General features: G+C 38.8%; 1 protein-coding gene across 1 annotated transcript in view; it reads right to left on the reverse strand.

Moving 5' to 3' along the window:
• Positions 1-26942, reverse strand: part of Pik3c3 (phosphatidylinositol 3-kinase catalytic subunit type 3) — a 79877-nt gene that overhangs the window by 40727 nt on the left and 12208 nt on the right. The window contains exons 5-13 of the mRNA XM_021634113.2: positions 22828-22914; positions 21167-21262; positions 18607-18678; positions 17175-17279; positions 16464-16556; positions 6998-7183; positions 3987-4141; positions 3539-3629; positions 2285-2352 (exon numbers count right to left, since the gene is read on the reverse strand). Of these exons, the coding sequence (XP_021489788.1) occupies positions 2285-2352; positions 3539-3629; positions 3987-4141; positions 6998-7183; positions 16464-16556; positions 17175-17279; positions 18607-18678; positions 21167-21262; positions 22828-22914 (953 nt within the window). The remainder of the gene's footprint in view (positions 1-2284; positions 2353-3538; positions 3630-3986; positions 4142-6997; positions 7184-16463; positions 16557-17174; positions 17280-18606; positions 18679-21166; positions 21263-22827; positions 22915-26942) is intronic.

Raw genomic sequence — 26942 nt, forward strand, 5'->3', positions numbered from 1 at the left:
AGTCAATGTTCTGTTGAAGAACAAGTAAGTCATCTAACATACAAATGAGCATCACCTCCATGGTCAAATAAAGACCAAAAGACCCAGAGTCTACTTATTTCACAACTTGCTGTTCAACATGTACAAACTAGATTCTATAGAGCCCTGCATGGTGTTTCCTGAAACACTGTCATCTGAAGGGGAAATGTGACGACTTATCCAGGTACTCAACATTGGCAGGCTCTTTTCAGTGACAATTTGATTTTGTGGTGTAACTAAGTTTCTTGACTTTGACAGGTCTTAGAAGCTAGAGAGAACATGCCACAGCATCCAAAGTTTACTTTCATTTTCAGCACACCGGAATGACTATAAAAATAAAAAACTGCAGGGATTTATAGATTCTGATGCCAGCATTTTACAGTCTAGAGCCATAACTCCCCTCTGTGTATTGAAATGTTGACACTACTCATTTCAAAGGTGCAGTCTGCACAGTTAACAGCTCCTCAAGGATTTGGCTATAGCAAGAATACTACTGAAATCACTGGAAAGGGGAGAACAATGGCAAAACAAATCCAGGGTGTTCAGAAGAAAAACAGCAAAATCAGTTAAACTTGAAATGTAAATTCATTTGTTAGGACAAAGGAAGCCCAGCGAAGCTCTATATTCTCACACCTGTGCACGTTCAGAGGAAGCTTCATCATTTTAAGAAAACCTAAGTTATTATTTCTCAAATAACTGACCTACACTCATACGATAGAAGTATCTACCAAAGCCAATCATCACTATCAACAGTTTTTCTCACCAATGAATATTTCTAAATATGTAATAAATACAGCATAATATGTAAAGAGTAGTTACGCCTGCAAAGATGAACAAACTGTCCAGTGAGTCAGAGACATGATAGGGAAAGCCACACAGAGTCTGAGTCTGATGGAATGCTCTTAAGAGTGAAAAGTGGGGCTGCCCATGTTTCATGCACCCTGTAATTTTTTTCTGCCTTTTCTTTTTTAAATATTTACTTAGCTTTTCACAAGGAAATGTTTTTATGTGATATTTTGAACAGAAGTACACTAAAGAATTCAGATAGGAACGAAAGAAACATTAACTGTAGTTTTCTATTAAAATCAAAATAGCAATCTGGCAATATGAAAATTTGTAAGTAAACTCATAGAAAGAAAACTCGTAATTAAAATTAACCAAAATGTTCTGTAATATATTTTCAAAAGCATCCTAACACTTAACACATGGAGATACTTTGCTTTCTAGTGGTTCAGCCATAGGGCAAGCAGAAAACTCACAGGTCACAATGGAGAAAATGACTGACATCGTTAAAATCTTTGGTATTAGTTGTTCTTTGTGGTAGAGAAAACCATAAAGGTTCAGCCAATACTGTTTATGTATATCAGGCACCTGTGTTTTTCCATGTGCTCTGCTCCCTTGCTTTTTGAGAAAGGGAACAGCACACATCACCTCTGGAGAAAGGGAGAATGATCTGAAGCTTGATTCACTCCATACAATAGGCCTGTCAAACCCGGCTCAAATAAGGTGATTGTTGAAAACTATGAAATTTCAGAATGAACATCTATTAATTTGTATCATTTAAGTTAAAGCCATAAGCTACCTACAAAGTTAAATCAGAAATTTCCATAGTTAAAAACTCAGGTTTCAGGAGAGCTCACCCAGAAGGCTGTATGCTAAGATCCTCTGCAAATATGGACAGGACTCACCTGTCAGTATATAATCCCAATGATTTCTTCCACTTAATGTATTTATGCTGATTAAGAGCCTGAGGCAGCCATACTTCATTCTACCTTTGGTACAAGATGTAGCCTCTCTAAACCTTTGTTTTACACTGTTTTCATGTAAGCCATGATGGTTATCCTTACCTCATGTTAACCACAGAGGGAAGAATGGAAAATGGTCACCGGGACTCTGGAAATGGCACATCATCTATCCTAACCAGTGCCTACTAAGTTCAATTAGGGGATACTTCTGCCTCAGCCTCTCCATCTTTAACATGAGAGAAGGTAATTCTTAACTTCAAATCTTTATCTTTGTGGGATTCTAATTGTTACATAATACAGACATGCACTCACCATAGCCATTTACATCTTAGGTCTCAAAAAATTGGCAGAAGGAACAATACAGTAACACTGACTTGTATGAACACAGCTATGGTGGAGATGGTGGCATAAGCACTGCACCTAGGCATTGGTGATGGCAATCATCTTAAACTGTCTGTTTACAGCATGACACCAACAGATCAAAGGAATGACAAAAAACAAACAAAATTGCTGTCACATACCAGTATAAATAATTAGCCAGTGTTGAGTTCTTACAGGCTCTTGATATCAAGAAGGTACATAGATCTTGCTGAAAAATTAAAAGAAATACATATTACCATCTGCTATTAACAGGAAGAAAATGAGATCCCAAGGAGGACCATCAGTTTTCATCTGAAGTTATAGCACAGATTTTTATCCATCCATCTATCTCTCCCATCTATCCTACAATGTACCTACTCCAAAATGACTACAAATTAAGACAATACATAAGAGGTCATGAAATTCCTTCTTCTCCTGACCAGATATTTGGTAACGGAGAAAGACAGTGAAAAACAATCACAGAAATAGTCTGAATAAATCTGAAAAGACAATGGTGAAACCATCACATTTAGGCCAACCCAACATGACAGTGTATAAAAAGGCTCTTATCATGGTGCTCAATTACAGTGACTAGTAAAGTAAGAGGTTTAAGAGATAATGTTTATACAACAACTATTGGCTACAATACAGAGTGTGGACTGTATCTGAAAAGCAATGGAAATCAATACATAAGAAAAGACTTTAACAAGAGTTTAGGAGAGCCTGGTTGACATTTACTTAGTCCAGTGTCTGAAATGTAGAGACCTACAGTCAGATAGGATGTTTTTACAATAATCTACACAGTGAAGACAGCAAGTAAAACAAGGTGAGAAATGTTTTGAAATCAAAACTAATAAGGATTTCTGATGAAGAAGAAATGAGAAAGACAGAACTGACAGTACTTTCCAAATTTCTGGATTCAATAAATAGGTTAATTTTTTACATCACAGATGGAAAACAGAAAAGAGAACAGCTAACCCTAACTCTAACCCCTCTGAAAAGCATGGAGATTAAGTAAGGATTTAGACACTGAAATCTAAAACTCAGACAAGAGAGCTAAGCTAGATATTGAAGTATATGGTTATTAGTACATTTCTATGGTACAATTGGAAATGCTGACAATTGCACTAATGTTCATTAATATATTAAAATGAACATCCTGAGTCTAATAAAATATTTGAGGTTAGTTTATTTTCATATTACATCAAAACTCATTTATAGGTTCAGAGCACAAATAAAATAAACTGACCAATATCCAGCATATTACATGAGGGGAATTTCATAAATATGCATCATAATTGCTGAACACGATTACAATAGTGAATTTACTATTCAAACCAAGGTCTTAAAGACTGACACAGAATTTTGACTGACAGTACCTCTCCCACCATAAGCTTAGAAAGCTTTGTACTCACCTCAAGATTCTCCCCATCTGAAACTTCCTTTGATTTAGATGCAGGAGGAGGGGGTGATACGGGGGGAAGAGGGCTGGTTATAATTTGGGAGCTGAAATGTAATAGAGATAACCAAGATGTAAATTCTGTGTAATCATTTTATCTGAAAGCAAGAAGTTGCTACTGTTAGCCTTACTTTTAGGAGAAATCACAGCAACATAAACAAGTATACAAAATAGTAGTTTTACATAACTAGAAGAAGAAAACTTGAGACTGTAACTCAGGTCTTCTGACTCAGCAGTAATCTGTGCATATATATTCACTTGGTGAGTTTCCACACCCAAGTACAATCAAAATTAGAAAAGCTACAGTCTGTTTGGTTACATGTGAGGAGAAAGGAAAGACACCACTATAAAGGGATAAGGGAGAAAGAGCCACGTGTAAAATGATCTTCCCTGGACAGCCATACCTATCTATTTCTGCAGAACTGATTCCAGAATTTGACAGACTCTCTGACACTGAACCCTGACTATCCTTCTTGGTAGGTTCCAAACCGTTCTTTATGTCATCAAAGTTTTCATATTTCAGAGCCTGGACCAGCTGCAGTAAGTACATCAGCAAGTCCTAGAAAGAAATGAATGAAAGAGAAACGGGTATTAAAAATTCAAAAGTACACTCATTTCCTATAGTCAGGAAAATGGATGACTTACACTCCTACCTTTTGGATTGTTATGAAGCTACTTAATTTCTAGGTACATCTTTGTGTCTTTATTTATAAAAAGACCAGAATGGCAAAGACTGCAAAAACAGTCACAAGCATAAAAATAAGTTAGTCAAAGGAGCGTACGCAGCACACAGTAAGTGGCCGGTGGCTGATTTAACTAGACTTGTCTGAACAGCAGAATAAAATAGTGGAGAAAAAAGGAGGGAGGTTGAGATGGCTCTCTCAGAATGAAGGGATTAAAGAAGGGCCTTGTAAAGAGCAGAGTCAAATGCACCCTGTCCCTAAGACTGCTGCGCAATAGCACATTTCACATTTTCTGTTTCAGCACATTTTCTAAAACAGTTTCTGTTCTTTCCCTTAAAGCCAGAGTTTAGAGAACCCGGAGCCCTTCTTTCCTCCCTCTCCTCCTCTTCCTTCTTTTTAAATTATTCTTGGAAAATTTCATTCATGTATACTATGTATTTTACCATATCCACAGACCCCTCTAAATGTACTGAGACAGACGGTGAGGTAGCCAAAACATCGGCATGCAAGCAATGACAGCTTGCAATTTCACCTAATGAATAATAAGAGAAACGAGTGAATACTTTGTAGTAGTAACAGCAAAACTGTCAGATAATACATTTAATGTAAAAATACATAAACTTTCTGAGAGACACGTGAATGAAAATCACGCTGCCATTCAAAAAGGCTGAACTTTATAATGCTGTTACCTCTTACTTTGACTTAAGACTAAGATTTTTGTGAAGGTTTCATAAAACAACAGTTATTCTAAACACTGTGGAAAGAGTCATTGTCCAAAAGTGAGATCTGCATATCCAAAGGAGCAACTTTAGTTTGTAGCGATAGCCAATGGTTTCATTATTCACACCTATGTGAGCAAGTACCCGGAATACAAAATAAGTATGAAGAATGTGTCCACACAGTGGACAATGCTACACCTACACAGCCATGGGAACAGAAGCTCTACGCTCAGGCCTTCACCAAAGGACTCCATTTAAACGCCCTTTCTAATTAGCAGGAGATAGGCATAAATAGCAGTGCTTTCTTCAGTTCTGTAACTCACTCTAGCAAATCACCCATCCAAGGAAGTGGACATGGAAAACCCAACTCACAGCCAGTTGGTAAGAAAAGAGCATACCAACTGGTTATCCAATTGTAAAAGTTCAGGCCTGAAAACACACGCACACAAATTTAACATTAAATAGACAGAGCACACACGCATACAACACAGTACATGTAACAATTAATAAAAAACGAGGCCATGAATTTGAAAGACAGCAAGGAGGGGTATATGGGAATCAGAAGGATATCTGTGTCCCCACAGGAAGGACTGTGATGGAGACTGTGATATAATCTTCAGATGGTTGCTAAAGACAAGTGAATTCTATGGAAGCATTCATTACACTATTTAATTTTAGTAAAATATGTACATACAACAATCAAAATGTTTTATTTGCTTTTAAAAGTTCATTGCATTTCTAATTTAAAATAACCTTTAAAATGTCATTGATAATAGCTGTTCCACTGGTTCAGTACCCATCTGCAGTAAGGTTTCACACTGTGTTGTAAGTCTGATTGAGCTAGCATAAATTGGTAAGTCATGTTTAGGTACACATTCACTCTATAAAACAAGAAAAACTATAGCCCACCTTAATGGTAATTACTAAAGCAAAGTCCAACAATGCCCATGTCAACTAGTGTTCTTCCTCCTCAGCAGTGTCAGGCACACACAGACACTCAGCACAAAGTTTACAGTACCCAGAGGATTGAAAACCACATGGGGAAATTTGACATGCATGCACGAGTGCCAGCAATGACGTTTAAGGCAGGGGCTGAAGGAGAGTGATTGCTGGGCACCTCTGTGCTTCAAGGGCTTATAGGCTCTGCAGGCTACAGCTGATGTCTTATACTGAGTTGGAGTGGATCTGAACTACTCCCTAGCTGGTACTGCATTAACATATTTTCCATTAGAACTCTTTTCTCCACACAGAGAAATACAAGCTCTGCCACCAGTGGAAAGCCCTGGGAGAGAGAGCCCCATCAAGTAACCAACCGGAATTCGGTTTTCTTCACACAGCAGCCCTTGCACAAACACTTCAAATACTTCTGGAAACCCAACTAGTAGATCTATATCTATCTATCTATCTATCTATCTATCTATCTATCTATCTATCTACCTACCTACCTATCTATGATTATCTATCTATCTATGGTTATCTATCTATCTATCTATCTATCTATCTATCTATCTATCTATCTATCTATGGTTCTCAACCTGTGGGAACCCCTCAGGGGTTGAATGGGCTTTTCACAGGGGTTACATATCAGACATACTGCATATTAAATATTTACATTACAATTCATAACAGTAGCAAAATTACAACTATGAAGCAGCAACAAAAATATTTTTATGCCCAGCACTCAGGGAGGCAGAGGCAAACAGGTTGCTGTGAGTTCAAAGCCAGCATGGTCTACAAAGTGAGTCCAGGATAGCCAAGACTACACAGAGAGACCCTGTCTCAAACAAACAAAAAACATTTTTTAAACGGTTGGGGTCAGCACAATCTGAGGAACTGTATTAAGGGCCACAACATTAGGAAGGTTGACTGTATGTATGTTCCCTTAGAAACTCTCTTCTTGTCTCTTGCGAAGCACACACATGAAAGAGTCTGTAGCTACTGACTAATCTCACACTGATTACACATTCAATGTGCCTGTCAGGTAGCCGAGCAGAGGTGATGGACAGGACCTACCTCATCATCGGCCTGCCGCAGGCGGGCCACAGCGTACCGCCTCACTGTGGGGTTGCTGTAATGTGAGGACAGCAGCTCCAGGGAGTCCTCGACGTCCATTGGCTTCCACCTCCCCAGAAGTTCCAGGGCCTGCTTGGCCTCCTGAGGTAGGTCCCAGTTAACACACTTCAAGAACTTTGTCAAAGCCTACAGTCAGGGAAGATTTGACAGTCAGGAACCATATCCTATTGCCAGGTGAAAGGAGACCTCTGATAAAGGCAGAGGTTTGCTGGGCCTTGACAGGAGAATCTGTACAACACATAGGTTCTGGTCCTAGGACAGCACTGCAGGACAGAAAACAACAGAAAGCACCTTCCCTGTACTTTAGATCTTCCAGGATAAAAAGCACTGCAGAGCGCAATAAAATTTTTAAGCTTGTTTTTGTAGTTTTAAAAACTACAAAAGCTCAAGACAAGAAAATAGTTAGGCAAATCCCAAGAACGTTAATACACTTGAGAAACAATCTTACCATTACAATATCAACAGTGTCACAAGAAATCACACACAAGTTACGGTGAAAGTCCCACAGCTGGCCTCACTGAGCATTTGGTCAAGTTTGGTTCCTTAGCTTTGATATACAATCTCAAATAAAGATGAAACACAAACCAGGATGTCTGAGAAGCATCTTCTTCTTTTTTAAAGATTTATTTATTCATTTTATGTATTTGAGTGCTCTATCTGCATGTACACCTGCATGCCAGAACAGGCCACCAGATCACATTAGAGATGGTTGTGAGCCACCATGTCATTGCTGGGAATTGAACTCAGGACCTCTGGAAGGACAGACAGTACTCTTACTCACAAAGCCATCTCTCCAGCCCCAAGAAGCAGCCTCTTAAAGAGACATGCAAATAAAACAAACAAAGCCAAACACTCAAAAACTAAACACCAAGAAAGCTAGGTACAGAACCAGCCACAAATAACCTGTGTGGCAGATAGCAGCATCTTTCTAGAAGCTTACTTCTCAGGCTATGTCATATCTTCAAGTTTGCACATGGAGGCCTGGTGGAGGGCATTCCTGACAACACAAACAATACAAACTTCAGAAAAGCACACTCCTGATTTCTTCACAGGAAACCGAGCTATCAAGTCTCCAGGCAGCACTCCAGGCAGAATGAGAGGCTCTTTTGATTGTTACAAATTTGTCATCTGCAAATTGGCCCTAAAGAAAGACAGCTCTATTCCTTTAAAAACCTTTTACAACAAAACTAGACTCAATTCTTCCAGAAGTGCCTGCAGGAGGGACTTAGTATGAGAGGTGGAGACAGAGGGGTCCCTGTGGCTCAACGGCTAGTCTAGCCGAATCAGTAAATTCTAGGTTCACCGAGACACCCTCTATCAAAAAATAAGGTGGAAAGCAACTAAAGATGACACCTGACTTGGACCTCTGACCTGTACATGCATACTCAACCCCCACCCCAATGAGCACACGCAGGCACATGCACACACAGATACACAGACATAAAAAGCAGTATAGAGGCAGAGCATTAGCTCATTCCTTAAATCACATATAAACTCAATAAATTTAAAAACTGAAATCAGTCAGACCCAGGAAACCAAACTCATAGGCCTCCTCACCATGCAAACAATCTCTTTCTGTACTTGGTTGAACCCTCCCTAATCCCCAAGTCATTACTGGACCCCAAAACTGCACTTCTAAGTCCATTCCCAACCACTAGCAATTCTTCCTGAATGTCACCTTAGCCTCATCCTTGTAATGTCACACATCTGAAGTCTGAAAAACACTTTCTCTTTTCATTGTTTCAAACAAACTTTTAAAAGTTCAAAAGTGGAACATGATCTTAACACAAATTAGGTGTAATTGACCCTATGACAGCCATGCTGGGAAGAGAAACAAACAATACTTATGCTCTTCTAATGACTAATTTCCCAAACAGTCGTCACACTGACAGAGAGCTAAAAGAAACAATGACTCTAAAGAAAAAAAAAACAAACAGACACAAAAAAAAAATCGTTCAGATAACTTCTTTCTATTTGTTATTTGAACTCAATGAATATCCACTGCTGATGGGAGTGCAAACTTGTACAGCCACTATGGAAACAGTACTGTGGTCGCTCAGAAACCTGGGAATAGATCTACATCAAAATCCACTTATACCACTCTTGGGTATATACCCAAAGGATTTGACATCCTACTACAGAGACACCTGTTCATCCATGTTTATTGCTCTTCTCTTCATAGTAGCCAGGAAGTGGAAACGGCCTAGCTATCCAACAGCAGATGAATGGATAAGGAAAATGTGCCACATTTATACAGTAAGAGTTTTATTTAGCTATTTAAAACTCATGAAATATACAGATAAATGGGGAGACTATACACACACACACACACACACATATATATATATATATATCTCCTAAGGAACTCAGACCCCAAAAGACAAATGTAGTGTGTATTCTCCTATATGTGGATTTTAGCTTTTAAGCCTCTGATAGGTATGCTACAATCCATATAACCACAGACGCTGGGTATAGAGTAAGGGGCTAAGTGGGAAGAAAGTATCATTCAATGAAGGGGCAATAGAATATATAATTACGGAGAAACAGCAGGAAAACTGGAATGAATTATATATACCCACTTCCACACACACAAATGTATGTAAGTACGTATGTATGTATGTATGTGTGCATGTAAATGAAAAAAATCTAAATGATGTCAGCAAATAATCGAAGAGACAATGCCTCAACTTTCAACAACAAGTGAAACTTCCAGTGTCAAGAATGGGTTATATCTTGAGTTCTTTATATATTTTGAATATTAAAGCTCTATAAAGAACTCAAAAAATTAAAATACCAACAAGCCAAATAACCCAACATTAAAAAAATGGGATACAGAGCAAAACAGAATTCTAAATAGAGGAATTTCAAATGATCGAGAAGCACTTAAAGAAATATTCAACATCTGTAGTCATCAGGGAAACACCAATCAAAACAAGTCTGAGATTCCATCTTACACCCTTCAGAAAGGCTAAGATCTAAAACTCAAGTGACAGCACATGCTGACAAGAATGCAGAGAAAGGGGAAAACTCCTCCATTACTGGTGGGAGTGCAAACTTGTGCAACAACTTTGGAAACCAATCTGGCACTTTTTTCAGAAAACTGGAAATTAGTTCTACCTCAAAACCGAGCTATACCACTCATTGGCATATACACAAAAGATGTTCCACCATATCACAAGGACACTTTCTCAACTATGTTCATAGCAGATTTATGTAATAGCCAGAAACTTGAAATAATTCAGATGTCCCTCAACTGAAGAAAAAAGAAAATGTGGTACATTTGCACAATGGAATACTACTCAGCTATTAAAAACAAAGACATTATGCAATTTGCAGGCCAATGGATAGAACTGGTAGAAAAGATCATCGTGAGCGTGGTAACACAGACCCAGAAAAACATACAACATATGTATTCATTTATAAGTGGACATCAGCCATGCTACAATCCACAGACCCAAAGAAGCTAGGTAACAAGGAAGGCCCTAGGAAGGGTGCTTGACTCTCACTTAGAAGAAGAACTAAAATAGATAGTTGAAGTAGATGGAGGGAGGGAACTGGGTGGGAGAGAGGTTTGGGAAGGGAATGGGGGGTTGTTAATCAGATGCAGGAAGGGGAAAGTAGCAGAGGACAGGAAGAAAAGAATCAGTTGGGGTGAGGGGCATTTCTGAAATCAGGAGGCTCCCAGGCATCTATGGGGGATGATCCTAGCTGAGATTCCTAGCAGCAGTGGATATGGGGCCTGAAGTGGCCACATCTGCTTCCAGTAGAGGGAGGTGGACACCAACCTACCACCTTTGACCCAAAATTTGTCTTGCCTATAAGAAGTGTAGGGATAAAGATGTAGCAGAGATTGAAGGAATGGCAGATCAATGACTGGCCCAACCTGACACTCACCCCAAGGGAAAGAGCCAACCCCTGTTACTATTACTGATAATCTTCTATGCTTACAGAAAGGACCCTAGCATAACTGTCTTCTGAGAGGCTTCATCCAGCAGCTGATGGAAACAGATGCAGAAAACCACAGCCATAAAATAGGCCAAGCTCAGGGTGTTTTGAGGAAGAGTGTGGGGAAGGATGGTGGAAGAGTTAAAGTCACCACAAGAAGAACTAAAGAGTAGAGCTCCATGGAGTCTCACAGAGACTGAACCAACAACCAAAAAGCATGCATGGACTGGACCTACTCCCTGTACATATATGTAGCAGATGTGCAGCTTGGACATCATGTGGGTTTCCTAACAATTGGAGCAGGGCCCTCTCTGACTTTGCTGCTTGCCTTTGAATCGCTTTCCCCAAGCTGGGCTGCCTTATCTGGCCTCTGTGGGACAGAATGTCCTTAGTCCTCCTGTGACTTGAGGTCCCAGAGTGGGCTGGTACCCGAAGGGGGGGAGTGTCCCCCTCTTAGAGAAGACGGAGAAGGATGTGTGGTGGAACTGGGAGGGGAGGAGGGAGAGTGTTGAGATCAGGCTGTAAAGTGATTAAATAAAGTAAAGAAAAAAAAAAAGGATGGGTTACATCTAGTAGAGTCAAAGGAACCCACAGAAAACACCAAACAACTCAGGCACTTGCTAAGTCTTGGTTCTTCTCCAGAAACTGGAGGCAAAGCCCTATGATTGAAGACAACACTTACATAATCTAATTGAACACAGAGTGCTCAAGCTGGTGCATAAGTAGAGACTTCAACCCTACTGACTGATATTCATGGGGCAGGAAGGTACTTTACATACTACTGGAAAAGAAAGGTAAAACACCAGCCCAGCTGCAAACCCTGTGGTCTACAATGGTGACATACCTGCATGATATACTGGCTCAATTGTGACACAAAGCTGTGGAGGTAAAATATCACTATCTGTTTAGATTTAACAACACATGCCTGACAGTGCTTGGGTCACCAAGAGCCTGAAACTACATAGGTAATGGGTCTGGATGAAAAGCAAATACTGTTGTTCTGCTAAAGAAACAGCAACAAAGTGACTCCTAATAACACTCAGTTATACTCATAGATCAGTATCTCTCTCAGCTTCATCAGAGAAGCTTCCTCTTGCGGTAGCCTGGGAACTGATACAGAGACCCACAATTGGACAATGTGAAAAAAGTGAGAGCCTTTGAAATACTCAGTCCTAAATGGGGCTGTCTTCATCAAACCCCACTCTTAGGGTTCAGGATGTTATGTGGAAGAGGAGAAAGAAACATTGTCAGAGGGGATGGATAACACCAAGGAAACAGTGGCTTCTAAACAGAACAGGCCTGACACACATGAGCTCTTCTAAACAGAACAGGCCTGACACACATGAGCTCAGAAACTGTGGCAGCATGCTCAGGACCTGCACAGGTTCAGGCCAGATGGGAGTCCCAGTACTGATAGGGGAAGTGGACAGGATCCCATTCCTAACCAAGAAGCTATCTCCAACTGACAACATCTTACAAAGGAAAAGCCAGTTTTCTCCAAAGGTGTCTAACTGGGTATATAAACCACACTTAAGGATAGGCCTAATGCCCTGCAATAAATTCATGCTAAAACAAAACAAATGAATAGTGTTTCTGTAGACTATTTTTTGTTTGCTTGTTTCATATTGTTTTGTTTGGAGATATTTTAATCTTACTGATCCTTTGCTTGTATATATAATGGTTTCCAATGTTTGTGTTTTTATGGGTTTTAGCTGTTTTTGTTTTTAATTCTGGTCTGTTTCCTTTATTTGCCTGTTTTTTTTATTTTATTTTTTTCTTATCAGTTACATTTTGTTAACTCTGTATCCCAGCCGTGTCCCGATCCCTCATTCCCTCCCAGTCCCTCCCTCCCTCCCTCATCTCCACCGTGCCCCTTTCCAAGTCCACTGATAGGGGGGGACCTCCTCCCCATTCATCTGATCCTGTTTTATCAGGTATCTTCAGGACTGGCTAGTCCTTGTTCCCCTCACTTTGGGATACCAATTGGTTACTGAGCTACCACAGGCTACATCTGAGCGGAGGTTCTAGGTTATATCCATACATGGTCCTTGGTTGAATGTCAGTCTCAGAAAAGACCCTGTGCCCAGATATGTGGAGCTCCTATCCTTTCCCCATCAGACTAACTCCCCTTCTTTTTTTTTTTTTCAATGCCTCAAACCAGCTCATTTGATCATTCTCCTGCCATCTCTCTCTACCCTATCACTGCTTCATCAGTAATTGCTTGGGTCTCCTAGGTCTCCAAATCACATCTCCTTTTAATTTTCAGCTTTCCTCCAATGTACCTGAGCTCCTCTTCCCTAAAGCACCACATGTTAAGCCATATTTACTGCCAGGGAAATCCAGTTCCTACAGGTAGAAATCTAGGCTGAAACAATGTCATACATCTCCTTTCCAAATGTGCTTTCCATAGCACTGTCCTGCCTGAACCTAAGCTCCTGCTTACAATGAAAACTGATAAGCAGCCAACCGAGTCCACTCAAAATTGGTATCTACCTCAGTACACTGCAAGACACTTTATTCTGTAATTACCTATATATTTACAAAAATATCCCTATAGATGTCAACATTCTTTGTCTAAGACATTTTTAATGTAGGTAAGCAGGAATGTGATACCTTAAGCGCAGTGATGCCAAAGGCAGAGAATAAATGTAAGCTATATTCAATTATTTTCTGGCTCCATATCAACTATAGGCAACACAAAGATAATTTCTGCCCTGATGCCACTGTGTCAAACACTACCTTCTAAAACTAATAAGCACATGTTTATTCTCATCATGAGACAGGATCTCCCTACTGCTTTCCCCCAGATTAAATCAAAGAACAAGAAATTAATAACTTTTTAAAATATATGTACATGTATGCCTTCGTGTGAGAGTATGTGTGTATGTGAGTACGTGCGTGTGACTATGTGTGTATGTGTGCTTGTATGAATGTATGTATGTGTTTGTGAGAGAGTATGTGTGTGTGTGGATCAGAGGACAGCTTTCAGGAGCTGGCTCTGTCTTTCTAGCATGTGGACCCTGGGGATTAACCTCAGGTTATCAAGCTTGGTGGCAAGCATGCGTACCCACTGGGCATTCTCAGTGCCCAGTATTTATGAGTAATTAACAATTTTTGAAGAAAGTGCATCATAAAAGCTAGCTTAGAAAATCACAAGACTTGAAATTTTGGACTCTACAGAAATGAGTCATGTCTTATCTAATATAAACCAAAAAATATAAGTATATTTCATAAATATAAATGTTCTTAGCAAACAAAGTTACTTCTGTAAACTTTCTAGTAGCAAATAAAGTAAGGACTTCAAATTTTTCATCCAACACTCTTCAGACATATCATTTGGGGAAAGAAAAAAAAAAAAGAACAAATTTAATGAAAATCATAAAATGTGTCATTTCCTAACAACTAATTTCCACCAAATTATTTCTAGAGCCCTCCTGAGATCAGAAATGAGAAATTCTTCTGAAGCCAAAATGCCAACCAACCCTATCCCAATGTGAGAATCAGAGCGAAAGAATGCCTGTGTGTCAGTGTGGGCTGGGCACAGGAGCATGTGTGCTCTACACAGATATCTGCACCAGCATGGAATCCGCAGGCGCTGGGCAATGACAACTCAGGCTACTTCAAGGCCAGTTTGCACTGGTTTGTTCAACAGCCCTTGCTGAACATTAAAAATACTATTTGCTCCATGCCAGTGACCTAAGGTCCTTCTTGTCTGAGAACTACGGCTTCAGCAGCAGCTTTGGAGACAACATGCAACACGACACATATTTTACATCACCCGGGCCCTGTGTTTCTTTTACTCACATCTAGAAGTGACTGAATTCAGTGAGTGACTACTAAGATAAAACAAAGGATTTATCTTACGAGCCTTTCCATTTAAGGAAGTCCTTTGTAAAGCTGCCCTACGCTTTGCTCCTGTGTATACTCACATTAAATTTGCAGCCTTGCCATGCAGATTACATGACTGAAGCATTCAAACCATGGTTTCTGTGACCCCAGGACTCCTCACTTAGCACAGCATGGTGGAACTAATTCATGCTCTATAGAATACAAAATCACCAGCCCTGTGCTGCTGAGGAGGAAGAGCAAACACTCGAAGCTGGAGTAACATAGATCCTCCTTCCCTTTTCACAGACATAAAGGATGATAATTAACTCATCCACAAAGGGTTTCCCAAGCCATCAATAAATGAAACAAGAGGAAAAGCTCAGGAGCTTAAGATGGTACCTAATACATTTTTACTTTTAGTTTAGGAAAATAAACAAAACCAAGTGGAGCATGTCATGAGACTACAACACACTGGCTCATTCTTCAGCAAGAGATGAGTTTCCTGTTGCAAAGCTTTCCTAACACTTCTGTTTTCTGCCTCCAATGTTCTCAGAAACCCTGCTGTAAATCTTCTATGTTCTATTCTCTATCTTCAGTGGACCTTTCCCTTCTAAATCCTAAACACAAGCATCTCAAGAAGCAGCATGCATACCTGTGTAGATCTGGAATGAATCTTCATCTGTGTGAAGTGAGGCATAGTTGGTTTGCTGTGGATTTAAAGGTCCCTAACATTTCATCAGTTGTTTAAGAACGCATATACATTTGTGTAGGTCCAATGTTCATATAAATAAAATAAAATAAAAAAATCTATCTTTTTTTATAATATTTAATCTTTGGCCCTCAGCCTAAGATAGAATACTTCAAGAACTGAAAAATTAATTATCATGGAATCATCCCATGTTAAGTACAGAGAACTAAAGCTTCAATCCATCAAATATCTGGCCTGCAGTTAAAAAGCTGCTCTGTGGTAACAGTTCAGACATAACAAGAGGTCTTCACACTAGAGGCTAGTCCTGACAGTTCATCACAACTCTCCCTGCAGGAGCCCTAGCCCTCCAGTTTCCTTACAAAATGTCCAGTTCCCACCTTCATCCTGCCAGCGAGCTGCCTGATACTCTACCAATGCAATTTCCACATTACAAGTTATACTACTCATATTCTTCCTCTATCCCCAGTGTGCCCAGAATTCACAAGGTTTTTAATCAATGTAACTGCATCCCTAATCACCCAGGAATGAAGAGGCAAAGGGGGTACGAAAGAAAGGAGTCAGGACTGACCCTGCATATGCTATGGAACAGGCACTCGGTCATCTCCTTTATGATGGACATTTTCCATTAGAGCAAGAAGATAGTAGGTATGCCCCCCTATTCTTTGTATACAAATGGCAGAGGCAGTAGCTAAACCCAAATCCCCTTCAAAATTCATTCAGACATTTTATAGGAGGTGACAAACAAGAATACATCTATGTTTTTACACCTCATACTATGTTTTCAACAGTGTAGCAAGCATACTGCTGTGCGGGATGTTTGCTTGACCATAGCTTCATTTTTAGTGTAGTTTTACTTTCCCTTGATCATTAGTAAAAACGTCTGAGGTAAATTTGACAGATACATAAGCTATTTAAGAAACTCACTTTTTCTTGATTAGTAAGATAATATCTAAATTTCCAAACAAGATCTTGTTCTTCATATGTGAGCTGCTTGGTTGGTGGATAACTCACAATAATCTAAAACAAAAGAAAAAGAACTATATTTATCAAACATACATTTAATATGTATTTCCATTTCATTTAGTTTTTTTCATTTGCTTAATATTTCTATAACATAATTATATATAAGCCAGGAGACGGCACACGAGCCAAATAAGGCAAAAATGAGCTGAGGCATCCATTCAAAAAGCAAGTCATTAGGACATACAAGGAAGAGTGAGACAGTCCCGCTCCATGTGAACATATGACTTCAGAGCTTACTTAATTTAACTAGCTAGTGCGGAAGCCAAAGCCTGATGTCCTTCACCATAACATCAAGAGAAACAAAACAAGTCCAATTCTTGTCAAATCAACACATAATTCTGAGTGCTCACTTGCCAGCCTTCTTAAGGAACACTTCAGGGCTCAATCTAAGAACACTAAACTGTGAAATTACTTACAATTTTCTAGTTCTATCTCCACAGAGACAGAATTACTAAAAGTCCAGAAATGATGTAAAGAAAAAACATTCTGTAGACAACATGAAACTGTTGCAATCACAGTTACATAATTCATCAAACTTTGAAATAATGTGTAATACTGGCTGCAGTAAAATCTACACTCAGTTTTTTTTGCACAGTCCTTAAGTTCTCTTACATTTAGCTGATCTCGTGTGGCAGCGTTGGGCTTGAGATCGTGGTCAGATGGTCCACTTCTTAAACTCCGAGCAAGCTTGTGGTGTTTGCTCTCCACTAGATTCTCCTATAAATTATTCAGGTATAGAGAACATAAACTTTACAAAAGGAAAGCTTCAGTAGTCAGAAACAACAAAGTCCTTTCTTAAAGCCGTTCTAAGATGTCAGCCATGTTAAGACTCCCAGGCCACTTCAGTCCGGTGGACCCACTACAAGACTGTGAGACTGCGTCTTAGTGAAGCTCCAGCAGTGGAGTGTGCACCCAGCACTCCGCTTCCTAAGCCTGCCACTCACCCACAATCCTTCCACCCTCTAGCACGTTTCACCACATTCACACCAGTATCATCTACCACATCAGACAAAGGCTCTCAGCCCCTCAAGACCTGTGACATTACTGCACAACTGTGAGCATGATCCTGCTGCTGGCATGTGCTCATCTGCTGCTGACTGCTTTACACAGGGCCGAAATCATCAACCTTACTATTAATGCTATCTGTGGAGCCACTGAAATTTACTTATAGGTATATGAATAAGGAAAAGATAAATTTCGTTTTTAGTTCATTAAAAACACATTTTTTACTAATTTTTGTCTCTGCACTAATTCTGAATCCACTGTCTTTGCCCTTAACAATTCTCTGCACGAACCTTTGTCTCATAGATCTGGTAGCTGCAACAATCTGATGATAGAGTTGATCCTGAGAAAATGTTCATCTACTGATCTTACTTAAGCCAGTTCATCTTCTATATTATGACCTTTCCATGACCGTGATGGTTGGTTTTGTCATTCTGACACAAGTGCCTGCCATCTGGGAAGAGCAACCTCAGTTGAGAAAATGTCTCCGTAAGACTGGCCTGCAGGGAAGCCTGTGGGGCACTGTCTTAATTAATGATGGGTGTAGGAAGTGTGACACTGCAGAGTCTCACTCCTGGGCAGCTAGTTCTGGGTGGTTCAAAGCAAGAGCGCTCCTTCATGGTCTCTACTTCAGTTCCTGTCTCTAGTTCCTGCCTTAGCTTTCTTGATACTGGACTATAACCTGTAAGGTGAATAAATTTATTTCCCCAAGTTGCTACTGGTTCTGAGTTTTCACAGAAAAAGCAAAATGGGACAGTGACCTACCATGCTAACATTTACTCAGCATCTCCATTCCCCAGCTCTTCACAATTTAATAAAGTGGCTGCCCACTCCTGCATTAGTCAGACCTTAATTTTAGGATGTCAGTGTTCCTTATGAATATCCCATTGAAGCTGATTCCAAATATCTAAAGTACACTTACTACAACTCGTGTCTGGATAGTTGAGGTATATGTATTAGTATTTTAAAATGCATTACATGGGTCTAAGTATGTTTCCTCTAGAGAAAAATATGTTCTGAAAAGCTTTGTACAAAAGCTTACCATAGACATCTGAGGATCAGGAACTTTCACTAACTCAAAACTTGTTAAAATCGGAGATGATTCGTCACCATCCTAGAATATAGTGCAGAGTTTAAAAAAAACAAAAGACATTTACCCAAATGGTAGATATGCATGATATTATAAAATGCTAATAAATTTAAATTCTACTTTAAAACATTACTGTTTCATTTATAAATTTATTTATTTTTAACTCTATTGCTAACATTTTAGAAAATAGAAAAATTTTATTATAGTTGTAAAGATATGAAGTCTGGAAACAAGTTTGTTTTTTATTGTTTGTGAATTTTAAAACCTTAGTTTATTATGGCAATGGATAAAGAAAGACCCCAACTTTTAAACTTAAATCAGTCCAGGTGTCACCATCAAGACTTACTCAAAGCTCAAGTGTGGCTCACAATTCTGGCCAGTCAGAGAGAGGAGCAACACAGCATCGCCGAGGACAACACAAGCTGTCACAGAGACAACAGCATAGCAATGATTCTTGACTCATGTTAAGAATCAAAGCTGCCTTATCTTGTTGGTGTCACCAATCTTGAAGAATGAGTTTTTATTTGTAACCCAACTCAGCATAATAAATATCGCTGCCAAATCACTGGAACAGGCTAGTTGTGGTCAAAATTCATTCCTCTGTGGCAGTGGACCTAACACTGCATGTTGCTACTTCAGAGAGTCGTCCATTCTCGATTTTACATATATGCAACAAAGTGAGCTGGGGCTGACGAAGCTCTACGACTTCATTTCAGTAATTGAGTTTTACAGGAAACAACAAATTCCCACAGCTGTTGTTTAACAGCCTTGTTCTTGGTCACAACACCAGAAAACACATTTATCAGCCCAACTGTGACAGGTAATCTTCACTAAGGCTATCTGTCACAGTAGACAGGTGACCAGAAAGTCTGTTTCCATTAGACTATGACGCACTGGGAAGCCATTTGTACACTAAGTGGAAATAGAACAGAACAAGCAGGCAGGCATCAATTCATGAACAACTACCTAGAAGTAACTGTTCAAAATATTGAAAATTCTTCTAATTTCTATTGTCTAAGCTGCCTTCCACAGATCCCTTACAATGTTGGAATGTATCAACCAATTAAGAGGTTCTTCACATAGAAGCCCTTATGAGCAGCACTGTGGCTTTGATAAACATGCACAACACAAAAGAAAGTAATTTCAAAATATATTGGTGAAAAATTTGTTCAATAACCCTTTCTTTTATTTTGACTCAGGTTTTTAAATAAACTCATATAGAACATTAAATAACCTACACTCCCAACTTTCCCAATGAGTTAAATTATCCTAATCTTAATCTTTCACCACAGTGAAAAGAACAAAGTGTAAGGGGAAAAAGTAACAACATTAACAAAGCAATGAAAACCTCACAATGCAAACCCAATTCTTTCTCCCTCTTTTTCTTTCTTTCTTTCTTTCTTTCTTTCTTTCTTTCTTTCTTTCTTTCTTTCTTTCTTTCTTTCTCTCTCTTTCTCTCTCTCTCTCTCTCTCTCTTTCTCTCTCGCTCTCATTTTGTTTTTCGATACAGGGTTTCTCTGTGTTGCCTTGGTTGTCCTGGAGTCACTCTGTAGACCAGGATGGCTTCAAATTCACAGATCCACCTGCCTCTGCCTCCCTGAGTGCTGGGATTACAGGCGTGCACCACCACACCTGGCCTAAATCCTTTCTTATGAAAATCTTTCAAGTAACCATCCTCAAAAGTGTATGAGCACGAAGTCACTAGGCAGTAGCTATAAATGACACTATTATGCAAAGGTAATGTAAACAGCTACTTCTAATGAGCAAGTGACCCAAATATAAACTTTATTGTGTGCCAAAAGTGTTTATCTATCATGTCACAAACAAGAACTCTGTTTTCACTTGAAGGGATTTAAACACTACTTGAGTTTCAAATTATACATACAAGTATATAAGTATACATTTGCATATATAAATACATATGTGTACGCATTTACCTATATAAATATTTGTGCAGCATTTAAAGGAAACCCCCTCAACATGAATATAAGGCAAATAATTTGAAATGGCTACATACTAGGCTATTTCTTCCCATAATGATTCAACATGAACAATACACAACTGTTATTTTAGTCTAGTCAAAACAGTCTATTAACTTTGAATAAACTATATAAATGCATATCAATAAAAAGCTTTCATAAACAGAGACACAGTTTCAACACACTACATACAAGTTAAATAACTGATGCCTGAACTTTCAATGTCTTCTCAACGAAACATCGATTTCCTACATTATTGTGCAAATAGATAACTGTAAATAATGCTATCACTTTAGCATCATGCTCACCAATTTGCAAAACAATTAATGAAAAAGTTTTAATCTTTGCATACTTGTTGAATTTTGTGACCTGGAACTGCAGGAGCCAAATGGGCTGCAGCTATGGTTGTGTATGCTGCTGCTGAAAACTGTTGGTTGCTCTCCTGCAACCAAACACTGTGCCTCGGCAGGAAGAGCAGTCATTTGCAGCACAACCCTGGATGTTAGGAAGCATAAAGAGTTCAAGGAAAATACCTTTTCGTAGTAGACAATGCCATACTCCTTATCGTCACACTTGACACAGCGAAACTCAACCATCAAGTACATAAAATTAGAGCTCCGTTTCTCACTCTACAAGTGAAAAGATAGACATGCATGACTACCTTCAACCTTTCTTAAATAAGGGTTTCATCACAATTCAGCAAGATATGAATCAATCAAGCACTACCTAAAATATAACTTTTGTTGCTATACACATGTAAAAGCCCATACAGAATCAATGTGTTATCTACAAGGGTAAGGTATTTGGCACACCATCTCCAAACTCAATAAAACTCTTGGTATACTCAGCACCTTGAATTTTATGACTCTAAAACTTGAAAGTGTTTTGAGAACTATTTTATTTTATTTCAAAAATACAGATGACAAATTGTACTTGTAACAATAACTTTCAGGAGTTTCACCTTAAACTACATAATTCACCCACGAGAATTAAGTGTACAGAAAGTAATCCTGCTTTTGTTATTTTTTTTAAGTTTGCAACCAAAGATAAGGGTTAAGTAATTTTTATAAAATGTTCACAATTTCTGAATGATCCTAAGATAACTTGTCGTTATCAACACGTCCTTTTCTGGCCTCTGCCGGCACTGCATGTGCATGGTGCACACACATATAAGCAGGAGGGACACTAAGGTCACTGAAATTGTTCAGCTCCATAATAAACAGTTTATTGTCTGGTGAAAAGCAAATAGGAAGGACAACAGAGCAAAGGTGGCAGGATATGCCCAATGTTACATCTCTATATACAAAGCACTGACCTGGAAGAAAAATATGTGTTTTAAATGAACTATTTTTCTAATGGATCCATTATTAAAAGTACAAAAGTTAACTTCTAATAGTTTGTGTTGCTAATGTATGAATATACTAAGAAAAGAGCTCAAGTTTACAATCAATATAAATGTAAGCACTACCACATTCACTAAAGACAAGAACAACGGTTCATCACACTTGGTCTCTATCATCTTTCTTCCTCTCACCCTCTCCTTCTTGGAGCCATCATAAGAAAGAAGTCATGTGATGTGTACACCACAGTGGTCATTATCAGCTAGACAGTTATATTCTCCTCAGAAAATTTGATTCATAAAGTTGTTTCTCTAGACACACAAAGGTTCTTAAAACAAATATACAAGATACTAGCAGCTTTAATAAGTATAACTTTGTAAAAGATTCATTGAAGTCATCTTTTAATTAGCTATTTACAATCGCTCAACACATAAGGTCAAGAAAAAGTAAAGTCTGTATAATGAAGACTTTACTCAGGGTACCACATCTCGTAGGTAGTAAATTAGAAACAAAGGTGAAACAAAGGTGTGGGCAGGAGTGTGCATTTCTAAAGGTGCCATGTGGTGACCTCGGAGAGGGGACAGTACTGACGGAGCACTCAGCAATCAATGACAGGAACTTGAACAACATGACTGAGAACAAACGTGAGGCACTGAGCCCTCACATATGATAGGCAACCCCTGCTAATGGTTCAAGTCACATTTAAAAGGTCAGATTAGTTGCTTATTAATATAAAATTCAGTTTTTGGAGTAAGCCTGTATTTGAGAGCTAACTGGCAATAAGGAATTTGTTTCAACAATGTTAATTTAGTAATCTAAGAAAGTATTCTAATATAAGAAAGGAAACAACTCACCTCATTTATCATTTCTATCTCTCTAAATGTTAATCTGTCCAACCAGTCCACTTTCACCATGTGGCCTTGCCGATGAGCCTTGGTAAGCTGCAGAAAAGAACAACTGGGTTAATCTCTGCACAGATCCAACAAGGAGGAAGATAAAGGATGGTAACTGATCACTCAACCCTCACTTGAAAAATCAAGAATCTATAACACTACAAAACCCAAAATGTTTTAGGCTGCAGTGGGAGAACTCCCCATCAGCCTCATAGGATTGATAAACCAATAAATCATCACTAAGTAGTGGTTAAGTATAAGTACACACACACACACACACACACACACACACACACATAACAGTTTATACACATGCACATGCATGTGTGCCTTTGTTTTAGGAAACCATACAGGATTTAAATTTCTAACATTGTTGATGTTTGAGTCCACTGGTTTTACATACTAATCTTGCCCTAGTTTCATAAATTCCATCATATTGGTTTTCCCAATTCATAAAGAAATCACCATAAGCCTGCACAGTCCTCAGATTAGAAAATGCTGTGTTACTGACAGTGTGTATTTTAAACATCAGTCTTACTTCCTTAGCAAAACTCATTCTCAAAAAATTCATAAAATAAAGCAAAACTGAATATCAAAACCTTTTATCACCACTTCTCTTAGCTTGTCAATTTCCTCTTCACTCTCGAGGCCATAGCAGTATTCCCACAAAGACAGAATTAGTGGCATTAATTATTACCTCACTCAGAACTGAATGCCTTAACCACCACGATTGTTTATCTTCCTCGACAACAACACAACTATGAGTTCACAGGATTCCAGAAATAAAAAGTGGCAATCTTATATAAAATGTCTGAGGTTCAGGGGTTAGAGAGATAGCTCAGTGGTTAAGATCATTTGCAGCCATTCCAGAGGACCAGCGTTCAGTTCCCAGCACCCACACAGAGACTAAAAATCATCTGTAACTCCAGTTCTAAGGGACCCAATGTACTCCTCTGGTCTCTGTGAGCACCAGGCCTACATGTGGTGCATTCACATATGCGCAGGCAAAACACTCACCCATATATAGTAAAACTCTTTAAAAAGAAGTTTGAGGACCACTGTAATAGAAAAGTACTACTTAAGAAATAATCAACTTTCTTTTACATAGCGAAGAGCACCATTTTCCTCCATGGTAATCTCTAAATGAAAATAGATTTAGAGATATTAGTAACTGCTACTCATGTTTATAGCTGTGCTATTCACAACAGCTAAGAAATGGGTCCAGTGTAGGCATTCATCAAGGATGAAGGGACAAAGAAAATGTGATATGCACATACACATACAGGAATATTATTCAGCTGTAAAGAAGGAAATTACACCTGCGAGAAAACGATGAAAGTGAATGGAAATATTTATCCTACATGAAATATGACAGAGTCAGATAAGTAGTGTGTATTTTCTCATATGCTAAATCTAGATGTGCATTTGTATATGTGTGCATGTACTCGCGTGCATACGTGTTTGTGTGTAAAAGGTGAAAATAGAAAGCGGACTGATACTAGGAAGAGATCTTAAAAATAGAGAGGCAAATGAAGGATAATACAACACATATGACAGGAAGCAAACAGAATCACTAGGGACAAAGGGGATTAATAAGTCAGAGGAGGGACGTGAAAGAGGACAGAGTAAGAATGGAGTGCAGTGCAATGTACAGAAATGCTATCTTGAAACACATGATGTTTATATGTTAACTTTACCAATTAATAAAAAGAGGACACCAGTGAGAGCTTCATGTAAGTACTCACATACAGCAAGAGCTATATATTTTTAGTGCTGGTAGAACACCAGATGGATGTGTGAGTTACATCAAGGAGAACAGGAAACATTCTTAAAGACCAAAGACGAAGCAGTGTGAATGACGGGAGAGTGTCACACTGCAAGCCGGAGATCTGATTCTAAATGGAAAAATTCATTTCAAACTCTGTCACGTTTTGAGACCATGTCATTAAAGATATTATTTTCTATTTTCCATTTGTGGCCTAATATGCAGGTAGGTGCAAAAGTGGACAGGCAGTATCATTTCATGTAGTTACTGCAGGCTGATAATGTGTCATTTGTTCCTTTCCTTTACAGAATATATACACTCTTGCTGATTTCTCCTATTACCTTGCTCATATAAACAACAAAGAAAAATGTAATGACTTCTTGTATTTTCGGATGATGTGAGACTCTCAGCCATGCTCACCTACCTGTCTTTGGTATTCACTCTGTTGCTACACTATTATGTAATTTCAGCCCTGCTAATTTCTGTTATTTACGGAACCTGAGTTCTGTGTTCATCGCCTAACAGTTGGTCCCCACAACAATTTGCTGTGAGGTAAGAGTTGGCATTGTTGAGTTATGTCCTGATGTGGAAACTGAAGTGAGATTTCCTTCTTCATTATGCACATCAGATATATCGGAACCTTCTGCACCAACGACACCAGATACATTTAGGTTGCTGCTAATTCATGTCATTCCCTCCACATGCTAGGCCGTGCATATAAAATAGGATCTTTCTGACTCTTTTGAGCAGATATCTCAGAAGCAATACTAAATCTGGTGAAGCCACCCCAACGGTCAAGTGTAAATTACCTTTCAGACCTCAATGGTGGGAGTTGTTCTGTACATGAGGGAACGCATACACTCTAAAATACTGCAATCAGAAACAGTGAGCAATGTGTCCATGTGCTTCAACAGAGAAAAGTAATGAAGAATTCAAATGTGAATGAAAAATCAAGAGTTATTTATATATATTATGATGACTATTCAATTGCTGCTTAAATTACATCTTGATATTTAAAAAAATTCTAGATATTTCTCAACTTAGTTACTCCAGTTCTGCAGAACTGAATAGTTACCACTGAAAATGTCTTCTAGGCATTTACCCTATTTACCTATCAGAATAAAGCATGCCCAATCAGTGGTTACAGCATGCATTCCACTATTTCTCGTGGTCTGAAGAAGTCACCCTCTTGAGAGACAGGTAGCTGGCTCTGATAATCCAGAATGGCTTCCAGTTACCAAAATCCCTTTTAGAACTTCAAACCATAATGGTTTTTATTTTTAGGTGGGGCTCAAGGCACACAAAATAACAATTATTAATAATTAAATGTCAATTTGTATTAAAATGTATTGAACTTAACATGGCTATAATCATTATGTGCATTAAAAGCAGCTCCTCAGGGCTCCTATGTCACTTCATCTCTTGTCGGTGCTCATAACAATACATCCAAAGGAGTAGTCCTCCACTCTACAGCAGCTTCTCGTTACCTCCAATTTCTACTGAGGCAGGGGATCTAAAATGACTTCTCTCAACACAGGTGACTATAGGAAACTTGTATTTGTGGGATAAATTGCCATTTCATTCTTAGTTTGAAATGTCAGTGACTTACATCTTTCCAAGATAAAATAAGCATGAAGTCCAATTTATTTAAAATGCTTGTGGAGAAATCATCCTTCCTGAGTATCCATTTTAGGAAGACAGTCAGCACAAGTGTCACTGTCTGTCAGGAATGGGGGGTTTCTAAAACATTCCCAAGAAGCCATTGGAAGGAGATGAGTGTCCCCCAAATTAATGGAATAGTTATTAAGCCCTACCTTCTCTAGGAACTAAGCAGAAAGGAACAACCAAGAATATTTAAATAAAAGAAGCAGCTAGGACCAACAGTAACAACATGTTGGATTTCTAAGGACATCTTAGCCGTTATTGTGGAGTGCATGCTGAAGGGCAATTATAGTAGGTCAGTGGGTGTTAAGTAAAGGTCAGGGCTCAAAGCAGCCAGCTTGCCACACTCCATCCACATAGGAGCAGCACAGGAAGGGCATGACAAAAGTTCTTGGAAACAGATGCACTTCCAGTTTTGCCAGGCCTTCTGGAGTACAAACACCTTAAGTGTGCAAGCCATGAATCCAGCACTTACTTATATGGAGTGAGAGGCACTACATACAAGAATGATAAACAGTATGGAAAATAAATATTTGCAAATTTTGGAACTCTGCCCAGGACCTTTTCTAACTTAGGAGGAGAAGAAGGGAATAACATAGTAATTCATATAAATATATAAATAAGCAAATAAATAAGTAAAATAATAAAA

This window comes from Meriones unguiculatus, chromosome 2 (genome assembly GCF_030254825.1).
Source record: "Meriones unguiculatus strain TT.TT164.6M chromosome 2, Bangor_MerUng_6.1, whole genome shotgun sequence".
Lineage (NCBI taxonomy): Eukaryota > Metazoa > Chordata > Mammalia > Rodentia > Muridae > Meriones > Meriones unguiculatus.